At 39.9% G+C, this 20,486-nt stretch overlaps 1 protein-coding gene across 7 annotated transcripts in view; it reads left to right on the forward strand.

Annotated features, from left to right (window-relative positions):
- ktn1 (kinectin 1) overlaps positions 1 to 20,022 on the forward strand; it is a 29,447-nt gene extending 9,425 nt beyond the window's left edge. Inside the window, exons 7-37 of one of the 7 annotated variants that reach the window (XM_058399043.1) lie at positions 9 to 149; positions 881 to 987; positions 1,122 to 1,266; positions 1,368 to 1,464; positions 1,546 to 1,733; positions 1,816 to 1,884; positions 1,963 to 2,000; positions 2,093 to 2,183; positions 2,714 to 2,782; positions 2,882 to 2,919; positions 3,241 to 3,331; positions 6,819 to 6,887; positions 6,978 to 7,018; positions 7,221 to 7,311; positions 8,096 to 8,205; positions 8,310 to 8,423; positions 8,517 to 8,610; positions 9,177 to 9,217; positions 9,334 to 9,424; positions 10,911 to 10,997; positions 13,326 to 13,415; positions 13,501 to 13,608; positions 13,717 to 13,806; positions 14,056 to 14,148; positions 16,083 to 16,151; positions 16,424 to 16,507; positions 17,329 to 17,412; positions 17,959 to 18,042; positions 18,129 to 18,221; positions 18,440 to 18,550; positions 19,432 to 20,022. In XM_058399043.1, coding sequence (XP_058255026.1) covers positions 9 to 149; positions 881 to 987; positions 1,122 to 1,266; positions 1,368 to 1,464; positions 1,546 to 1,733; positions 1,816 to 1,884; positions 1,963 to 2,000; positions 2,093 to 2,183; positions 2,714 to 2,782; positions 2,882 to 2,919; positions 3,241 to 3,331; positions 6,819 to 6,887; positions 6,978 to 7,018; positions 7,221 to 7,311; positions 8,096 to 8,205; positions 8,310 to 8,423; positions 8,517 to 8,610; positions 9,177 to 9,217; positions 9,334 to 9,424; positions 10,911 to 10,997; positions 13,326 to 13,415; positions 13,501 to 13,608; positions 13,717 to 13,806; positions 14,056 to 14,148; positions 16,083 to 16,151; positions 16,424 to 16,507; positions 17,329 to 17,412; positions 17,959 to 18,042; positions 18,129 to 18,221; positions 18,440 to 18,550; positions 19,432 to 19,449 — 2,736 coding nt within the window. In that variant the 3' untranslated portion in view covers positions 19,450 to 20,022. The remainder of the gene's footprint in view (positions 1 to 8; positions 150 to 880; positions 988 to 1,121; positions 1,267 to 1,367; positions 1,465 to 1,545; positions 1,734 to 1,815; positions 1,885 to 1,962; positions 2,001 to 2,092; positions 2,184 to 2,713; positions 2,783 to 2,881; positions 2,920 to 3,240; positions 3,332 to 6,818; positions 6,888 to 6,977; positions 7,019 to 7,220; positions 7,312 to 8,095; positions 8,206 to 8,309; positions 8,424 to 8,516; positions 8,611 to 9,176; positions 9,218 to 9,333; positions 9,425 to 10,910; positions 10,998 to 13,325; positions 13,416 to 13,500; positions 13,609 to 13,716; positions 13,807 to 14,055; positions 14,149 to 16,082; positions 16,152 to 16,423; positions 16,508 to 17,328; positions 17,413 to 17,958; positions 18,043 to 18,128; positions 18,222 to 18,439; positions 18,551 to 19,431) is intronic. The other 6 variants (XM_058399044.1, XM_058399046.1, XM_058399047.1 and 3 more) reach the window with 6 other exon arrangements.
- Positions 20,023 to 20,486: the final 464 nt, after the last annotated feature.

Here is a 20,486-nt window from a genome sequence, read left to right on the forward strand (position 1 = left end):
GCGTGTAGGAGTTGCAGGCAGAGAAGCAGAAGAACAACCGAGCAGAAGCCATGCTGCGGGAACAGCGGGTTGCCATGGAGAAGGAGATGAGTGTCATGCAGGCCAAAGCTCAGGGCAGCTACCAGGAGCTTCAGAGTATGCAAATCAAGGTAAGAAGGAGGACGGTGGAGTAGACAATGATATAACTATGTTGTTGCTGGTCGTGTTGGCGGTTTCTGTGGCAGGGAGGGGGTAATGGAATAGACAGTAGTATTTGTCAAGTAGACAAATGTGCTGTTGTTGGGGGGGGTGGGGGTGGGGGTTCCCAGTGACAACAGTACCATGATCTGCTGTCTTGTAAACCCCAATATACATCCCCATGCCTGAAGTGACCCTTATTTAGTGGAAAGTGTAAGCATGATCTGAATATCTGTCTAAGCAGTTTCGTGTACTCTGTTAATGATAACACATCATAAGAACACCATAAGCTGTGCTGTGAAATATTTTTATTCACCAGGGTGCACATTTTGAGTCCATCCCTACTCATGGAGCATAGAGAAACTGGGTATTTGCTTTATCTGCATGTGTGTTGTTTGTAATGCAAACATATAACAGTTTAAAACCATGTGCGTAAGCTATTTCAGACAAAATTACTCCGTGAGTATTCATCTGTGATATTCAAATAATGTTGCAACTGAAGCATGAAATGTGGCATTTATGGCAGTAACTGTAAGCCTTTATCTGCTGCTGTGTGTGTGTGTGTGTGTGTGGATGCACAGTGTAGTAGGTTGTAAAGTACACTTTAAAATTGATGCTGAGAAACTCTGAGTCTAATCTAGTTTGAATTTTCAAAACGTCTTTAAATGATAAAAAATTAATGGACATTATCTTGCATTGACAGTTCCAGACACTGAGAGAGCAGATGGAGGGGCAGATCAACAGACTGCAGAAAGAGAATAACATCTTTCGTGATGCTGTTAGCTCAGCCTCTACCCAGATAGACAACAAGTAAGTCAGAGAAACTTCTTAAATACCAATTTATTTAATTGAGCCCCAGGAATGATGTTTAATACATTTGCCTATACCTCAACTTTGTGCTCTCTTTTTCATTTTTCATATGTGTTTGTGTGCATTATTTTCAGGCAAAACACTGAGCTGAACAATCTGCGCTCTGAATGCTCAGGTCTGATGAAGGACCTGGCTGAGATCAAGAACAAGCTACAGCAGGAGGAACTCCAGAGAAAGAGCCTGGAGGTCAACTACAAGCAGAACGTGTCACAGCTCGAGGTACTAGTTATAGCATACACATTCAGCTTTGACTGCAAATTGCCATCTTTTTTTTTTTGTATCTTTCCCTGACCTATCTTGCATGTGTTCTGTCCCATCAGGCCCAGTTACAGGATGCTAAGCGGCGTTGGGAAGAACTGCAGAGCTATTTGCACAGTGTGAACACTGAGAGAGAAAAACTGCAGGCTGCTAAACAAGGTCGGTAGTGGTGTGCTGTTATGCTTTGCACATATTTACATATACACATGCACGGCTCTTATCGATATCGTTCCCTCTCAGAGCTGCAGAGTCAGCTGTTAGCGGTAGAGACTGAGATGACTAATAAAAACAAGGAGATCCAGACTCTTCATAGCAGTCTGACTGACACCATGGTCTCCAAGGAGCAGGTGGAGCAAAAGGTCATGCAGCTTCTGGAGGTCTCGCAGCACAACTTACAGCCTGACAACTCGCTACAGGCCCAAGTACAGGTACCGTACGCACTCTTTGTTCATTAATGAATGACATGGGAAAACATGCTGGCTGAATTTGAGCATTTTTGGCTTCTTGCAGGACCTTATGACTGAGAACAAATCACTCAAGGTTCAAATTGAGAATCTTCAGCATCAGGTTACCTCTCAGGTAACTGTATAGTTACTGTATCAAGTAGTACAAATTTGTGTATCAATGCAAACTCAATGTTTTCTCTCTCTTTCCCAGGCCAATGCGGTATCCCATTTTGAGGAGCTTCAAAAACTGTGAGTTAAAGCTATTTAGGAATTCTAGAGAATCTTTATTTTTTAACCACTCTGCCCTAAGTATATGTTTCTTCTATGTGTGTTGTGGTTAGGCTGGCTGAGAAGGAGCTCCAGAGGAAGAGTCTGGAAGATTCCCTTAATGCAGAACGAAGCAGTGGAGCTAGTAGAGAGACTAACCTGCAGGTGTGCTACACCAACCTATATACCAGGACTGTGTAACTTCTAGCTCACAGCCAAATCTAGATTACTTGGCTTGCTAGTGAAAAGGGAAAGTGTGCTTTTGCATACAGAATTCTTTGACTTTTGTGGAAATAACTTTGGCAGGTTCCTCATGGTTTCCCAGTGATTTAATGTGCATAATTGCTTCAAATGAAACTTTTACATGGATATTTGGGTTGTAAATCAGCAGTTTTAAATGCACTGGGATGCTCCTTTGTAGAGCAGCACATTCTAAAGTTATCCATAGTTAAGTCTCTGTGAATCTTCTACCAGTGTGGAACAAGTGGTTTGTCCCAAATTCATGAAAGCTAACTCCTAAATATTAGTGTAACATGTCCTAGAAAACCACTTTGGCCTTAAATGAACTGCACTCGAAAAACCGGTCTCCTTGGCAAGCTTATTTTTCAGCTCCAGGTGTATGCTCTGTATTACCTCTGCACAGCCAAGAGTTTGTTTTTGTGAGGTACTTAGAGCTCTGTCTCCTCCATCAACAGGCCTTTCACAGTGAAAACGTATTCCTGAAGGCAGAGGTCCATCGTCTAAACACACAGCTTTCTGAGCAGGTCAGACATGACCTGACAAAATGACATTTCTTCTACAATCATGTACCTGTGTTTTTGCACTGTTTCTCATCATTCAATTTCTTTTTTTTTTTTCCTCAGGCCTCCTCCCTGTTGGCAGTGGATCAGCTAAAGCAGAGGTGTGTGTGATAGTATAAAGGCGTGTTTGAATACCTCTTGTTTTAAGGTTTAAAAAACACCTCATAATATGTCACAACATTCTGCTTGAGAAAGGTTTTAATTGACACTTGTGTAACTGACCCTACAGCGATTCACTGTATTGGGAGAAAATAGGTCTAGCCAAAATATTCTTGTTCTGTCTTGTTCTTCAGCATGCATACAACATTCAGATTCCAACACTGCAAACGCTGTAATGTTTGATTAGCATCAGGGTGGGTTCTGCTATTGTTTAGTTTGTGTAGAAGTAAACAAATGACAAGGGTGTTCACACTTCCTGACAGCCTTCAAGAAAAGGAGGAGAAGATTAAGACTGTGGAGACGGTGATAGAGACTGGGCTTATCGAGGTAGCCAATAAGGAAGAGGAACTTAAGGTGAGAATTCTATGAACAAAAAAAATAGTGTCCACATGATGAACAATGTACACATTTACATTTACGTTTCTGGCATTGGGCCAGGGCGACGTACAAGAGTGCTTTGTCTCTATCAATGAATACATTGATAATAGGTTCAATAGGTCACAGAATTACCATATAGCCTAAAAACTGTGCTGGGAGTTTTGGATCATTAACAGAAGACTAACTGAATTCAGAGATAGACATGCCAGTAGAGAGTTACTGTAGTCCAGTCTCAAAATGACAAGAGACTGGACAAACACCTGAGCAGCCTGTGTGGACAGAAATGGCCGAATCCTTCTGGTGATGTACAGAAGAAACAGACATGAGCATGTGACATTAGTAGACACATTCAGATTAATAAAATAAATCAACAGTGTTTGTGTTGTTTTGTTTTGTACAGTATCAAAGTTAACAAAAAGATGGATTTGCTTGTACTGTACCTTAGTTAGTAGATTGCTCCCAGTGTAAACGTATGGCCAGTGTAATGTGACCGGATCTCTAGTAGTTTTTTTTTTTTTTCTCCCCTGCCATAGTCATTCCTCAAGTAATTAAATTATTGTTGTTTGCTTCACTTTTCTCCCAAAGCATTGTTTCTTTATGAATGTGGAATAAATGACTGCATTCCTGTTTTTTAGCTTCTACATTCCAACATCACTTGTTTGGCTTGAAGAAAATACATAGAGTAGTGAGTCAATATCATTTGCTTTAAAGATTCAAGATTCAAGAAGCTTTATTGTCATTTCAACCACATATAGCTGACGCAGTACATAGTGAAATGAAACAACGTTTCTCCAGGACCTGGTGCTACATAAACATACAACAACAAGTTCAGAACAAAACAACACCACAGAGCTAGGACAGAAGATTGTCTTAGCCACGTAAAGTGCACATTGTGCAGCTAGGTACAAACAGAGCATAGACAAGACAGTGCAAAAGACAATAAATACAAGAAAGACAACACAAAAGAACAGGACACTTAGCGCTGAAAAGAAAGAAAAGAACATGTGTAATGGAATGTAAGTGAAATAAGATAAGATAAAGTGAAATGATGTTAAAAAAAAGTATTGTGCAAAAATATTGTGCAAAAATACACAGCAGCGGTTGAGGTAGTGCAAATAGAATAAACATAAATATGACTATAGCAGCGGATGACAGGTTGAGGTAGTGCAATAAGTATGAACAATATAAATTATAAATTGTGTGTGCGTGTTCACACAGTCAAGAGAGAGTGTGTGTATCTGTGTGTGAGAGAGACCGAGAGTTGATATACAGTTCAGTCCTGAGTGAGAGTGTGTGTGTGTGTGTGTGAGAGTGTAGAACAGTTCAGTCCTGAGTGAGAGTGTGTGTGTGTGTGTGTGTGTGTGTGAGAGTGTAGAACAGTTCAGTCCTGAGTGAGAGTGTGTGTGTGTGTGTGTGTGTGTGTGTGTGTGTGTGTGAGAGGGTGTAGAACAGTTCAGTCCTGAGTGAGAGTGTGTGTGCGTGTGTGAGAGGGTGTAGAACAGTTCAGTCCCGGGTGTTGAGGAGCCTGATGGCTTGAGGAAAGAAACTGTTACACAGTCTGGTTGTGAGGGCCCGAATGCTCCGGTACCTCTTTCCAGATGGCAGGAGGGTGAAGAGTGTGTGTGAGGGGTGTGTGGGGTCAGCCACAATGCTGTTAGCTTTGCGGATGCAGCGTGCGGTGTAAATGTCCGTGATAGAGGGGAGAGAGACTCCGATGATCATTTCAGCTGTCCTCACTATCCGCTGAAGGGTCTTGCGATCCGAGACGGTGCAGTTCCCAAACCAGGCAGTGATGCAGCTGCTCAGGATGCTCTCGATGGTCCCTCTGTAGAACACGGTCAGGATGGGGGAAGGGAGATGGGCTTTCCTCAGCCTCCTCAGGAAGTAGAGGCGCTGCTGGGCTTTCTTGGTGATGGAGCTGGTGTTGAGTGACCAGGTGAAGTTCTCCGCCAGATGGACACCAAGGAATTTGATGCTCTTGACGATCTCCACCGAGGATCCGTCGATGGACAGCGGAGAGTGGTCACTCTGTGCTCTCCTGAAGTCAACAACCATCTCTTTGGTCTTGTCAACGTTCAGGGAGAGGTTGTTGGCTCTGCACCAGGCTGTTAGATGTTGCACCTCCCTCTCTGTATGCTGACTCGTCGTTCTTGCTGATGAGACCCACCACGGTCGTGTCATCAGCGAACTTGACGATGTGGTTGGAGCTGTGCATTGCTGCACAGTCGTGAGTCAGCAGAGTGAACAGCAATGGACTGAGCACACAGCCCTGAGGAGCTCCAGTGTTCAGTGTGGTGGTACTGGAGATACTGCTCCCGATCCGGACTGACTGAGGTCTCCCAGTCAGGAAATCCAGGATCCAGTTGCAGAGAGAGGTGTTCAGGCCAGGAGACTCAGCTTCTCAATCAGCTGCTGAGGGATGATTGTGTTGAATGCTGAACTGAAATCTATGAACAGCATTCGAACGTAGGAGTCTTTACAGTCCAGGTGTGTGAGGGCCAGATGGAGGGTTGTGGTGATGGCGTCGTCCGTGGAGCGGTTAGGACGATACGCAAACTGCAAGGGGTCCAGCGAGGGTGGTAGCTGTGATTTGATGTGCCTCATGACGAGCCTCTCGAAGCATTTCATCACGATTGGTGTGAGTGCGACGGGACGGTAGTCATTGAGGCAGGAAACCGTAGACGACTTTGGCACAGGGACGATGGTCGTTGTCTTGAGGCACGTAGGGATGATGGAGCTGCTCAGCGAGATGTTGAAGATGTCAGTGAAGACATCTGCTAGCTGCTCTGCACACTCCCTGAGAACTTTGCCAGGAATGTTGTCTGGTCCAGCAGACTTCCGTGGGAGCTTGGTTAAAGTTAAAGAATGCTTTGTCTAAGTATGAGTTTTTAAAGGGTTCATTTCTCGTATGTATGAAGACTTTTTAGTAGATTTCCTGCACAGATAAAAGAAGCAGTCAGAGCGAATGCCGAAAAAGGTGTAATGTCACATTCATGTGAACTTAGCCGACTGACGGAAAGCATGAGGGCGAGCAGTGCTTTCTTCTTTACGTGGACACCAACACCATCATGGAAGAAATCAAATATTGCAGGATGATCATGGAGACAACATGATGGTGCCAACAAAAAAAAACTATAACAGAAACGCTGGTAGTTTCAGTTAAACAGTAATGCAGCATACACAGCCTTTCATAGCAGCACACCAGTGATGCATGAACATTAAAAAAAAAACGAAAGTAGAAAGCTCCTGAATATACTAAGCAGTTGATGTTGTAATCTCTTATTATTCTTCATAGAAGGGGCTTGATTATTATTTTGGTGTTGTAGTGAAATACGTGTTTGAGCTGATGACTATGACTGTAAAATGATCCTGAATGAATGGGTTGTGTCCTTCATCCTCATTGATTCATTTAAAGTCGTAAATACATTTGAGTACAGCTATGTTCTTTTTATTTTTCCTGCAGATTGTAAGGGAGGAAAATGACAAATTGAAGCGGCACGTTGAAGCCCTACAGCAGCAGACAGCGGAGCAGGTAGAATGGTCCTCTTTCACTTAACCTCTTTCACAGTGTATCTGTTGAGTCGCATTCTTAGTTCTTGTTTTTTCTCCTCAAATTTTCCAGAAGCAGTCTGACACAACATTGCTAGAGGGGCTGCAGAGACAGTACGTTAATTCAGTAAACAGACACAAACCCACCAATCCACCCCACTCCTTATTCTTGAGTTTGCACAGATGTATCTCTCCCATTGCATGTCCTGAATGATTTGTAGCTGTTAGGTCGAGAGTGTATTTTTGTGTTTGAATATTAACCAACTGGCTTCCTTTGTGCTTTTTTTCCCTGTCTTTTTCCCTCTCCTCACTTCAGGATTCAGGAGAAGGATGAGAAGGTCAGATCAGTTGAGGAGAGTTTGAAGTCATCACTGACAAAAGAATCGAGTAGAGTGAAAGTTATTGAGGTGTGTGAGTGTTTTGTAAGAATTTACACATCATGTGAGCCATACATATCTAAGATACCCTTAATGCTTCAATTTCGTAGATTTTCATGATGTTGTACTGAGATGTTGTACGTTACTTGGTTTCTAAGACTGAAATTGAGAGAGCAAGGAAATGAGTGAGCAGAAAAACATGCACAACCCGTAATTTTGACCATGATAAGGGTTTTCCCAGGCCACTACAAAGATATTTGTTCAGCCTCATCAAAAAGACACAGCAAATTATTTTCATCACATCTGCAATAAGCCATGCTTTTTCTTAAATGTTAACACTGCCATACTTCTATTGTGCTTTTAGCAATTAAATTTAGTCATTAAGCAGCTTTTGCATACAGCCTTAGATGCCTAATGAGCAAGTTAAAGTTTAATTGATGTATAATTAACACTACTGTTAGATGACTTTCTCATTAAATATTAATTTGTGCATATGATTGACCTTAAGTCACAGTTACTCTCCAATCTCAGGAACAAATTTACCCTGCATTAGTCCATCACATTTATTGAATATTTTAACTTGCATATCTGTCATTTGGCAGACGCCCTTATTCCGAGCGACTTGCATTTTACCTCACTTTTAATGCAACTGAGCAATTGAGGGTTAAGGGCCTTGCTCAGAGGCCCAGCAGTGGCAGCATTGGTGGATCTGGAATTCAAACTCACAACCTTCCCATCAATAGTCCAACATCTTAACCACTAAGCTGCCACATCCTATCTAACTTGATTCTACGACTTTTTTGTTAATCTACAGGATCTGGAGAAAAAGTTGGAGAATATGACCGCTGAACTGGGCAAAGTGCAGAGCAGAGGAACTCAGGAGAACACTGACATGAGAGCTCAGCTCTTGGAGCTTCAGTCTCGGTATGTTTCCAGCGCTGAACTCCCTCACACTGCACTGAACACTTGTTTAACACAACTGATCTTTGCACCGTTCCTGTTCTCACCAATTCTATATTGTGATGTAGGTTAACTACTAAAGACCAAGCAATTCAGAGATTAGAGAAACAGTTAGAAGAGAAGGCCAGAGAAGTAGAAGAGAAGATGGTAGCCAGCACTCAGCTTCTAGAGCTCCAGGCTCAGTAGGTTTCCTCTGTTGTACCTGAGACACATTGCAATGAAGCAGTGTTAAATAATTACACTTCTCACTCATGTATTCATGTATTGTGTTGTAGGTTCGCTACAAAGGAGCAGGAGCTTCAGGTTCTACAGAAAGAGATGGAGGAGCAGTCCAGACAAGCAGAAGAGAAGATTGAACAGAAGCAACAGGTGACGCAGGATTTCAAATTATGATCATCAGTATGCTTTAATTTTATCGGTTTTATTATTTAGGACATTTGAAATGGACATAAGTGGATGAAAATTAAAGTGAGGGTCAGCTCAATGAGCTCACTGAATATGATATTTTATGTTCATGCATAATATCTGATCAGGAAAATAATTATGATGCACAACCTTTCCTGCAAAACTTGCACAGAATATAACTGAAGTGCCGGTTTTCTTCGCTACGGATATTTTGGACTTCTGTAGAGGGCTTTAAAGCTGCTGAAATTTAGTTTTACATTCAGTTCAGTTTTATTTCTATTGTGCTTTTAGCAAATAAATATTGTCATGAAGCAGCTTTACAGAATTTGCATATAGCTTTAACTGCTCAATGAGCATGTATGTATTAATGTATAATTTATGGACCCTGTTTTCTTGACAGGTGATTTTTATTTATTTTTTTTTTTTTAAGTTACTTCAACCATATGTTTCTTCCCCCTTCATTTAATTCACTTCATCCATACATAATCAGTCATTTTTAAACTTTGATTTGTTTTTTTCCCTCAATACAGCAGATGGCATCAGCAGTTCCCAGTAAGGAGTTACTGACAGCGTGAGTTTTTTTTTTTTTTTTTTTTTTTTAATTTTCTTCACATGCAGTGGATGGTTATTGTTTGTTAGAAATAACATGACTAATTGTGTTTACACACGCTTCATCCATCTTTTCAGGATTGCAGAAAAGGACAGGCAGCTGTCTGATGTTCAGTCTGAGCTGCATGAGCTAAAGGAGAAAGTGGAGCTTTACAGGAAGAAGAATAATGTGAGGATAAACTTTATGTTCCGGTATTTCTTCATCAGTTTGTACTCCCTCTTCACCATTCCATCCATTAAAAATGGCAGATGGATTTTATTTATATATATGTAAATGCTGTTTAAATGTGCCAGTATTATTATATGACATGAAATAAGAATGATCTCCATCAGATTTAGTAGTTAGAGTAAAGAAGCACCGTGTGCACATGAGCGCCATGAGCCATTACACACGCTGAACAACAGACTTGATGCGTGTTCATTGTGAAGTACCTGAACGTCTTTGACATTTCTGCTGCATGCTCTGTCTCCATCAGCTACATTTTGGGCTGAAGATGATGGATGGCTAAACTTGGCTGTACACATCACCATTTTACAGCATCACTGTAGTCCAGTTTTGTAATCATACAGTTGGGTGCAAATGTTTGCAGACCTTAGGCCAAGTAAAACTGATTTAAATCAATGTAAAAATGGTATTTTACAATTTATATACTTTTTAAAAATGGATTTTCATTTCTAATATAAATTATTGCACGTTCACGTTCGCCTCACACCTCCAGCGTCCTGGGTTCGAGTCTCGCTCCCGCTCACTGTGTGTGTGGAGTTTGCATGTTCTCCCCCATACTTGATGGGTTTCCTTTGGGTGCTCCGGTTTCCTCCCACAGTCCAAAAACATGCTTCTAGGCTGATTGGAGTCTCTAAATTGCCCGTAGTGTGTGATTGCATGAGTGAATGTGTGTGTGCGCGTGTGCCCTGTGATGGGTTGGCACTCCGTCCAGGGTGTATCCTGCCTTGATGCCCGATGACGCCTGAGATAGGCACAGGCTCCCAGGATAAGCGGTACAGACAATGAAATGAAACTTTAGTTAAAGAAATGCTTGGTAAATCATGCTAGATCTAATTGTATAGATCTCATACAGTGCCTCCTTCGGATCAAAAAGAGTGTCATTTCTGCTCCTTTTATTGTTTTGTTATAGGACGCTGTCACTTTTCATTTTTTTTTGTAATTGTAAAATAGACAGTTTTTATTTCCATTTAAAAACACTGGGGGGTGCAAACTTTTGCTTTCAACTGTATATGTAGATATTTGTTCACTACCTACAATAGGTAATGTTTTTGATTAGTTCTCCTTGATTGATTTGAATAAGGGAGTATTGCAGAGATTTCCTGAGATTTGGTTTGTAATTTAGAGTCCCAGTGTGTGATTTTTGTAATACACCGCTGCTTATGAGTGAAAGAATGAAGAGAGTGTTCTGTAGAGTCTCGAGTTCCATCTGCAAAACATGACCGTTCCTCAGGGTTGTATTATTATACCTGAGTCATGGTTATTTAAAAATGATGGAAATGCAGGTCTAAGCACATTCCATGGCCTAAGACACACACAGGTATTCTTAACTAAATGCTTAATAATATCATGAGCTATTGGTGTTAAAGGGGGTTTTTTTCAGCAAGTTTATAGGCTGAACTGAAAGACATGTTTCTTTAAAACTGACCAGGAGCTTCGGGAGAAAAACTGGTGCGCTATGGAGGCGCTGTCAGCCACCGAGACCATGCTTCAGGGAAAACTCAGCAAGACCGTCAAGGTTCGCATCGCAATACCAGTCTGCTTCATTTTATAGCCAAATCAGAGCACCTCAACTACTGCTATTAATTGAGCAGTCAGATTGTTCGCATTTTCATTCACTCTGGCATGTAAAGCTGCATACTCATTTTTATTTGTAATAATAACAGCTACATGGCTGCAATGCATGTAACTAACACTGTGTAAAAAGTTGAAGGGGGGGGGGACCCTCTTCTGGTATTTAAGCATTTTATTAAGCCTTGATGCTTTCAGATGCAATTCAGTTTATTTTTTCTCTCTTGTATCGAAGCATCCTTGTAGCTTAAATAATAATTTAAAAAAACAATGTTTTACATGTTTTAAGTGAGAATTGAAATGAGTGTGCAGCTCAAATCTGGTTTAGGTGGTCATTTAGTTTAGGAATCATTTTACTATCATGTTAGTCCACTTCATGTGTATCCCCCCCCCCCATATAACAATCCTGACATTTCTTTATCCCTCTACCCACCATGCCTCTGTCCTGCTTTTATGATGATGAATCCAGCACACCTGCACAGATCACATTTTATTTGGAAAATATAACGCCTTAATAATTTTTTGATCTTTATATATCCGACATGATCAACATCAGCAGCGTGAGGTCTGATAATACATCGATAACTCTTCTAGCATGCACATCGTGTCCTGTGGATGTGCAGAGAGGTGCTAAATGCAGGATGGCATTTGCATAAGCTATAAAGAGACACAGGGCTGGAGCTCTGCTTACACATTGTGTGTAGTTCTGCTGTGTCTCCAGCTCCTTCTCTCTAGTGCATTGGGAGAGAATGTGCTACCTTTTACTAGGCGTCCAATGCACAGCACCTGTTGCATGGACTCAGTATGTAAATAGCTTTTCCTTCAGGCTCAGTAACAAATCTACACTTGGGATTATCCATATCTTGAATGACAAATGTGTCATGTGAAGTTTAAGCAAGAAGTGTATCTCTAGAGGTTACTAGTGTGGTGACTAGCGACGGATACGAGAAATACTACTCGATGCTTATTTGATTGTTCATTGGTGCGTTTGTCCTTTTCCCCCTTCACACTAGAAAGTGACAAAGTTGTTCATTTTTATTGTACATTTGTGACATGGAGATTCTCATTCATGTGCAAAAATGAAGCAGTTAGCTGGAAGACTTCCTTGAACTAAACTTAAGGTGCACGTGATTTGTCATTTCTTCAGTTCCGCACTGACACATTTAGTTCCTAACAACAGTTAGTTCCCATTTACTCATTAAAGCACAACCCTCTGATTTAATTGTATTGAGACATCCTAAAGAAAGCTAGAGCAGGGAAGTAACATTGGTGCCTCTGCTGAGCGTACATTTTAGTAGAGTACAGCTAGTTTGCTTTGGTAATCTGCTAATTCACTGACCAATGCTCACCTGTATGTGAGAACAGCAGTAGTTGACACCCATCCAAAAGTATATACCAAGTACATCACGTTGCTGATAATGGCAGTGCACTCACCCAAAAATGGCCAATCTTTAGTGAAAAGGACTCCAATCTGTTCTGTAGCTGTTTCCAATCTTCTTGTTCAGCCTAATTTACAGATTACAGGTCAAAAAGCTTTAGTTGTTCTATGTCTGTAAATTAATAATAATAAAAAAAGAATCGAGTTAACAAAACTGATAGCAGCCAGAACAATGACAGATGAAGTGACTGAAAATTTGGCAGACAGTTCCTAAAGACGGGATAATTCAGTGCCAATTGTGTTTGAATGGGCAATGATCTGCACAATCCTGTATCAGTATCCGAGGAGAAAGCTGGCCAAATTTCTTTAATTACATTATGGCTTGCTTGGCAGTGGACACCAATGACTAAAGTCAGGGATCATAGTTCATTTCCAAAGCTGTGTTAATAACACTAAACGCAGTCATGGTGTATGTTGACTTGGTACTGGTGTAGTTAGTTGATTTTTAATCAAGTGTAACCTTTGTGTCTGTTCTGCTGTGCCAAAAATCTTTTATAGCAGCCGGTATAACTACTCTATGAAATGAGGGTTTCAGTGTACACGGATTGTATGTATTTAGGCAGGACAATGCAAATACTTTATAGATGCTGAGTGTGTACAATCACTTTTAAGTGATTTGAGTCACTGTTGGATCTCGTCTCGGGTGTCTAGATTTTATCAGAATATTACTAATATTGAAGCTGTGAGATTTGGTGTGTAGGTCTTTTACAACAACAAACCGTTTGTTTATTTATTTATCTTTTACAGCTGTTTCGGACAGCCTTTGAGCACGTGTGAAGGAAAAGCAGCTTTATGTTTTACTCACTTCCGTACATGTTCTCCCGTTTGTCTCTGCAGGAGAGTCAGACTTCACTGGAGGCTGCTGAGGCAGAATGTCGAGCAGTTCTGCACAGACTTCTTCCACATGTGCCTCTGCCCACTGACCAGGTGCACAATACAAACAACTGCACATTGTGTAAAGTCTAAAAGATTAAAAACCCATGATCTCATAGCTCGTATTTTGATTCTCCAGAGCCATAAAGCGTGGCTGCAGAAGTTTGAAAGCTCCATGATGGAGGCCTCAGCTAGAGAAATGGCTACAGCCAATCAGGCACCAAGCGCAGACGATGCTTACGTCCAGGTAATACACACGTACATTTATATTACTGACTAATGTAAAATTATATATAGAATTGATAAATTATAATAATACTTTTCTTCATGTCACATCTGTTCATATTTCCAACAGGATTTGAGAGAAAAGTTAAAGGAGGCTGAAGAGACCCAGAAAGTTTTACAGAAGGATTGTGAGACATACAAGAAGGTTTTAGCAGATACGGTGAGAGATTCATTATATACACTTGCTTTTTATGGTTGAATAAATAATTACTCAGTGGCCTGATTTTTCCCTTTCTTTGCTTATTCAGTAATCTAAGCATCTGATCCTCATTGTCTCATACTTTACATATTTCTTCTCAAATTCCACATCACGAACTCTTTTTTTTTTTTTTTTTTTCATGAGCTGACGTTTTCCGTACATGGTGAATGCTTTCTAGCCTCAAAATTTGTTTTGACATGGCTGTGTTAGGAGGGCATCCTACAGCGGCTACAGAGCAGCGTGGAGCAGGAGGAGTGCCACTGGAGGGAGAAACTGGAGCTGGCTCAGTCCGAGCTCAGGGAGGTGAGCTTAACACTGAATCATGTGTTTAATGACTGGCGTTGTTGTTGTTGATCTTTCGGCTGCTCCCTGTATGTGAGAGGTCACCACAGCGGACCAACTGGTCTGCACAACAACTTGTGGTCCTCCCATTTTTCCGGGCTTGGGACCGGCACTGCGTCCAGTGGCTGGGGTTTGGGCATTGGCTAGGAATCGAACCCGGGCCTTCCACATGGTAGGCGAGAAACCTGCCACCTATGCCCATGTTTAATGAATGGCATTAAAGTTATTAAAATGATATTGAAAAGATTAAATGCTGAAGTCTGAAAGTTTAGGGTTACTTATGTTGCTGCCATTGTGATTTAATTTTAAGCAATCTCACTACAATTTAAAATGTACGAAATTCTAGTCCAAATGATCTCTTATTACAGGGTTTAGAGGTGGGATTCCCTCACTTATCAAAAAGTGTATAGAACAATGTCTCCATTTGTGTGTAAGAACCAGCAGAAATTGGAATTTATCACATTTACAGCTATACACAATGGATGTTAATAAATCCCACACTTTTTTTAATTAGTCTGCACAAAATCACGTGCATCAAGAAACACCCAAAATGTGATATCAATGAGACATATGGTAAATAATTTCCCTTTAAAAAACATTGTGTCCTGCTCTTGGTACCGCTTGTTATAGATGACTTGAATTATTTATTTGGCACATTTACAAGTGGTTTGAAGTCCTGTGATGGCATGAACATCGTTTTTGGGTTTTCCACTGCCATGTTTGGTAATGTAATGAATGCATGACAGACTAGTCATTATTTGGCTCGTAGTTTGTTGGAAAATGCCAAACATGTCTCCAGCTTCTTTCTGAAATGTGCTTTTGGCTAAAACCCCAAGAATAAAGATCAGCTAAAATTGCACAAGACAAACAAAATCGACTAATGAAACACTCCTCAGCCTCAGCAATCGATCTTTAAATGTCCCTGACCAAGATCAATAATTATGACTGACAATAAGTATTCTAATTACTTTTCTAACACTAAGGCTTCCTCATATGCACACAAACTCATGCACTTGATAATAAATCATATTCTCTCTGTGTGTAGAAATGTTTGTATGCATGGTTTAAAGCCAAAACTATGCATATGCATGATAAATGGAAACCCCTGGTTCAGTCCAAGCGTGGCTCAGTAATTAACTAGTGAGTTTGATCAGGTAAAGTTGAGTTGTAAAACATTCAAATGACCATACATAAATTTTAATTTGAGCCCTAGTTAGATTGCATTAGTTTTACAGAGGGAGGTAGGATGATGTGAATATTATCTGTGATTTTTAGTCCTGTCAGAAACGGGACTGTTATGCAGGTACATTTCATGCTGTATTTTACCTTGTATAAAATTGACTAGCTGAAATCCCCCCCCCCAGGTATCTCCTATCTGATCTCCTATCAGAATATATATGTTTATAAAGATTCCATCATATATAGTAGTAAGAGAGGTTTCTTCAGTATAAAGACACTCAAGGAAGCTCTCATAGGAAAATATAGAGAACATTTATAGCCAGACAAGGACTTTTTATTGAGTTTCTTGCACAGGTGAAGGCCACACACATGCACTGATAGAATCTTCAAAACACTTTTGTACATTGCTCCAGATAAGGGCATCTGCCAAATGCCGTAAATGTAAATTTTATGGTTATGTGACCTATTAATCATTAAGTACAACTTCTGCAACCACAGAAAACACAAGTGATTATAATAAATGTCAAAACAATTAGTTTGGATTGCAGCAGGTATGTTGTGTGTGTGTGTACCATTGTGCACACACACACACACACACACATCTGAAAATGTTTAATTGATGTGTGTTAAGTTTTAATATGAGCTATAATCAGCTATGTGATTTAATAATGTATTAATGAATACAGTAACATTTTTATCTCGTTTTCAATTCCTAGATGACTTTGAAGGTGACCGTGTTGGAACAGGAAGTGGACAGACTAAGTTCAGATGGAGAACTGGAGAGTGTGAGTTTGAAAAGAGAAAGGAAAGGGAGTGGTAGAGGAAGTTACTGAGGCTCTGCCAATTTTCAAATCAAGTCTTTCCTTCCTTGACTTCTCAAACACTAATTTTTAATAATGTGCCATTAGTGTATAGTGGAGCCTAGTCAACAAATATTACACATTTTGTTAATTATGTTTATATATTATCACACCTGGTCTGCATGTATATGGAAGAAACATTTCTGCTTGACCTATCTTTGAGCATTTTTTTTAATTGCTTTTTTTGTTAATTGTAGCTGAGACGAGAAAAGCAGCACCTGGAATTTGAACTGGAGAGAGCGGAGCGTGAGAGTGCCACTTATGTGTCGGAGGTCAGAGAGGTACGCAGAGTTAAAATCCTGACTTATACACATGATCTGTTATGTGTTATGTCTGTGTCTTGTTTTGTGTGTATTATTTATGCAAAATGCACCTGTTTCCCATAGTCTTCAGTGGTGTGTTTGTATAGCTTGCTGTAAAACGTGATTCATGCTGACATAATCTAAATAACGCTGTAATGTAGTTTTCTGTGATTGTGTTCGTTACGCAATATTTCTTATTAAATGCCAACATGCATTTTGACTAGGTCTGGAGCTTATAATCAAAATAACGAGCGTCATGTCCATCACTACTGCTAGCAGCTTAGTTTATGTATGTACTGTTCATGTACTGTGAAAGTGTTATCACATGACATCATCTGCAGAACATAGACCTGTGTGGGAAATTTTTCAGTAGTAAGAATTTCACATATCCCCCTTTCCTTTTTTTTTTGTAGGCTAATTTTTAATAAAGACAAATTACTTTAAAGAACTGAAATCTGATATTCATACAAACCCGAATGGTCATAAAATTATGAAGCAAGACCTTGCCCACACTGAACAAGACCTGTAGCAATACTTCCTGAGTAATTGTACTTCCTGAGTTAAAACTAGAGCGTTCCAGCCTCAGTAATAGAGCTAAATGATGCGTCGTCTTTGGTTTGTAGAATTATTGGTGAATCTCGCAGACCAGTAGATCTAGCACAGATACCGTTCAGTTCTCTCTCCTAAGGCTCGTAAGAGTCTAAATGGTTCAGTTTGCCGACCTTGCTTCAAGTCTGCTTTAAAATATCCCCCAAACTTCGAACACACTCACCCCAGTTACTTGTCAAACTTCGTTTCAGCTTAAAGATCTCTTGACCGAGTTACAAAGTAAGCTTGATGGCTCCTATACAGAGGCTGTCAGGCAGAATGAGGAGCTGAATTTGGTAAGCGCTTGTCCCCATGCAGTAATTTCTCTCTGCTCTTCTCTACCTGAGCTAGCGCAGGGTCAGGGGAGCTAACCAACTAAACTGCACTTTCTTGTTCTATGGGGACACGACCTACACAGCTTGCTTTTCTGTAAATCTTTCTTAAGAATACATCTTGAGGATACACAATGACGTGTTCAGTCTTGTCCTGCCTTTTCTCTCTGACTCACTCACAGCATTAACATATCTGTCTGGTTGTTATTAACATCTGTAAACCTTGTGATTGTCCTTTGCTGTCATTTCTTCAGCCTCTCAAGTATTCTTTTGTGAATCCTTCATGTGGAATGTGTTAACATTTATTACCTTTATTCATTTATGGAAATTGTTGTACGGCTTCACAGGCTGTGACTAGCTAGGAACTTGGCTTTTTTTTTCCTTACTTTTAAATGACTTTTTCCCCAATGTTGATGTCAGAATTTGTTGTGATGTTAAAGTATCTGAAGAATGAAACAGATGAAGAGTTTGGATGTTAACACATGCTCGATTTGGGATGTCCTGTTCTAGCTGAAGACACAGCTGACTGAGACTTTGGGGAAGCTGAAGACGGAAGAGAGCGAGAGACTGAAAGTGGCTGGAGATCTCTACAAGGTAAATTATAGAGTTCAGTAAGATTTGCTCTGTTGTGTGTCTTGGCTTTTACATTATACGGACTCTTTTTTTTTTCATCCTGACAGGCACAACAGTCTCTGGAGCTGATACAGGAGGAGATCATAAAAGAAGCAGGGCTCAGCAACCTGATCCAGAACAGTAGCCTAACAACTGAGGAGGTGAGGAGGCTTCTGCCCAAATATTTTCTCATACACTATTTACCGTTTTACTGTTGACCTTTCTATAAGATAAAATCCGTATAGGCACTATATTTAATTTTTATTTATTTATTTTATTTTATTTTATTTTGGTGTTGTGTGTGTGAAATAAAAAGGAACAGTGGTATTAAAATATTTTATTTCTGGAAATAATTAGTACATCTTTATTTCTTTCTCAGGAAAAGATAGAGCACAAAGAAAAGATGTCTGCAGGGTTGAACCAGACAGTGCAGGAACTACAGGAATTACTACAGGCTGTCAACCGACAACTTACCAAGGGACAAGAGAGGGTGAGGCCTTTTATTCCAAGGGTTGATTAATCATAAATTCATTAGTCAGCCCTCTGTGTGCCTGCCCACTCCGGTGTTATACACCATATGGCTAAAAATATGTGGACACTCGCACACACATGTTCAAGTCCCACTTTGCTGTTATAATAATCTCCACTCTTCTGGGAAGGCTTTTCACTACAATTTGAAGTGTAACTGTGGGGATTTGCGAGGTCAGGTGCATTTGCCATTCCAATTCATTTCCAAGGACTTCAGTAGAATTGAGATCAGGTCTCTTAAGATCTTCAACAGCCAGGGGGCATCGTCATGCTGGAATATATTTGGGCCCCTTACTTCCAACAAGAGGAAATTGTAATGGTGTAATTGACATTTGGGTGTGGTTGCTGGGTGTCCACATACTTTTGGCCATATAGTATAGTCTAAAAATGTTTGGTGGATGTGTATAAATACAACTTAAGGTAAATGTATGAATATATCATGTACCACACTGTGCCCTGGACAAAAAAATCAAGACTTTTCTTCACTTCGCATGTTAAAGATATTATTTGAGTCTGGCTAGTGTCTTTATTTTGTCTCTGTGTTGAACCATAAGGTGACTGCGTCTATTAATATGTTATTGTATGTGATCAATTAGTTTGATGGATTATTATTTCACATGGTTTTATCAGTGTTTCCATATAAATCCATCTTTGTGTTACTGAAAAAAATCCTGTCATGGGTCTGTTGACATAAAAACATTCTACTATCAGATAAAAAATTCTAGTCTAGGCCAAAATGTAGACCAGGATTTCACACATTCCTGTACATGAAAATGTGACTTCTGACATGAAAATCATCCTATACATGACCTCTGATTTTGTTTTCTCCGTGTCTTGTTTCAGTGTGAAGGAGACAAGTAGCTGGAAAAGTAGTGACAGTCTGTCTTCTGAATGCCAGTTCTACTCCACCCTCAGCAGATTAAACCCTATTAAACTCTGGCTCTCCTGTTTCCCTTCATACCTGATCCGATGAGTGCGCTCTAAACCCACAGCACTGACCTAGCCCCCATCTAAGAAGAGCAGGGATTGGCCAAAGCATGGCCACATATACTCCATGAACCAGTCCATCTGGATCCTTTTTCCTGACTATCAGTTTCTCTACAGTGGCATTCCTTACTGTCAGTAGAGTTGCCAGAGCTAAGCCATCCGAATAGACACAACGGTTAGATTTGTTTATGTTTTGATTCATTTTTAATCGCTTTTTCGGTTGAACCACTTTGAATACTACATCTTTGTTAGCGCTCTTTGACAGAAGGGTTTTTATCCTTTCGTAAAAATGAGAGTTGAGGAAATGCGTGTTTTAAAGACTCTGTGATAACTGTGTACTGACACTTCACTACATTTGTTCTGCAGCCTAAAACTTGCTTAAATATATACAAAAAACACATGATCAAATACAACACTCATTTTGAGTTTTCTGAATGTTATTTATATATATATATATATATATATATATATATATATATATATATATATATATATATATATATATATATATATATATATATATATATATATATATATATATATATATAAATTTTATTTTTTTTTTCCTTTTTCCAGGGTACCCATTTTTCAAAAGTGTCTCTGTTAATGAAAAAGGCAGCCAGGTGTCTGTTTTGTGCTACAATTTAATGTCAGTACAACAGTCTTGAAAGTCAGATGCACCATGCAGCAGATACTTCTACTGTAATACTGCTCGAGTACAATGGCGAGGGAAAGAGGCATCTCATAATCTATTCAGTACACTCTGAAATATGTTTCATTAACCAGGAATATTTCTTCTTTTTTTTTTTCTTTTTTTTTGTTAAACAGGTGAGCGTTATTAAAAGGGATGCTTGATAAATACACAGTGTCTCATTTTGTTTTATTATGGAATCTCTGAAAGCAGCACTGTG

This window comes from Hemibagrus wyckioides, linkage group LG09, assembly GCF_019097595.1.
Source record: "Hemibagrus wyckioides isolate EC202008001 linkage group LG09, SWU_Hwy_1.0, whole genome shotgun sequence".
Classification (NCBI taxonomy): Eukaryota; Metazoa; Chordata; class Actinopteri; order Siluriformes; family Bagridae; genus Hemibagrus; species Hemibagrus wyckioides.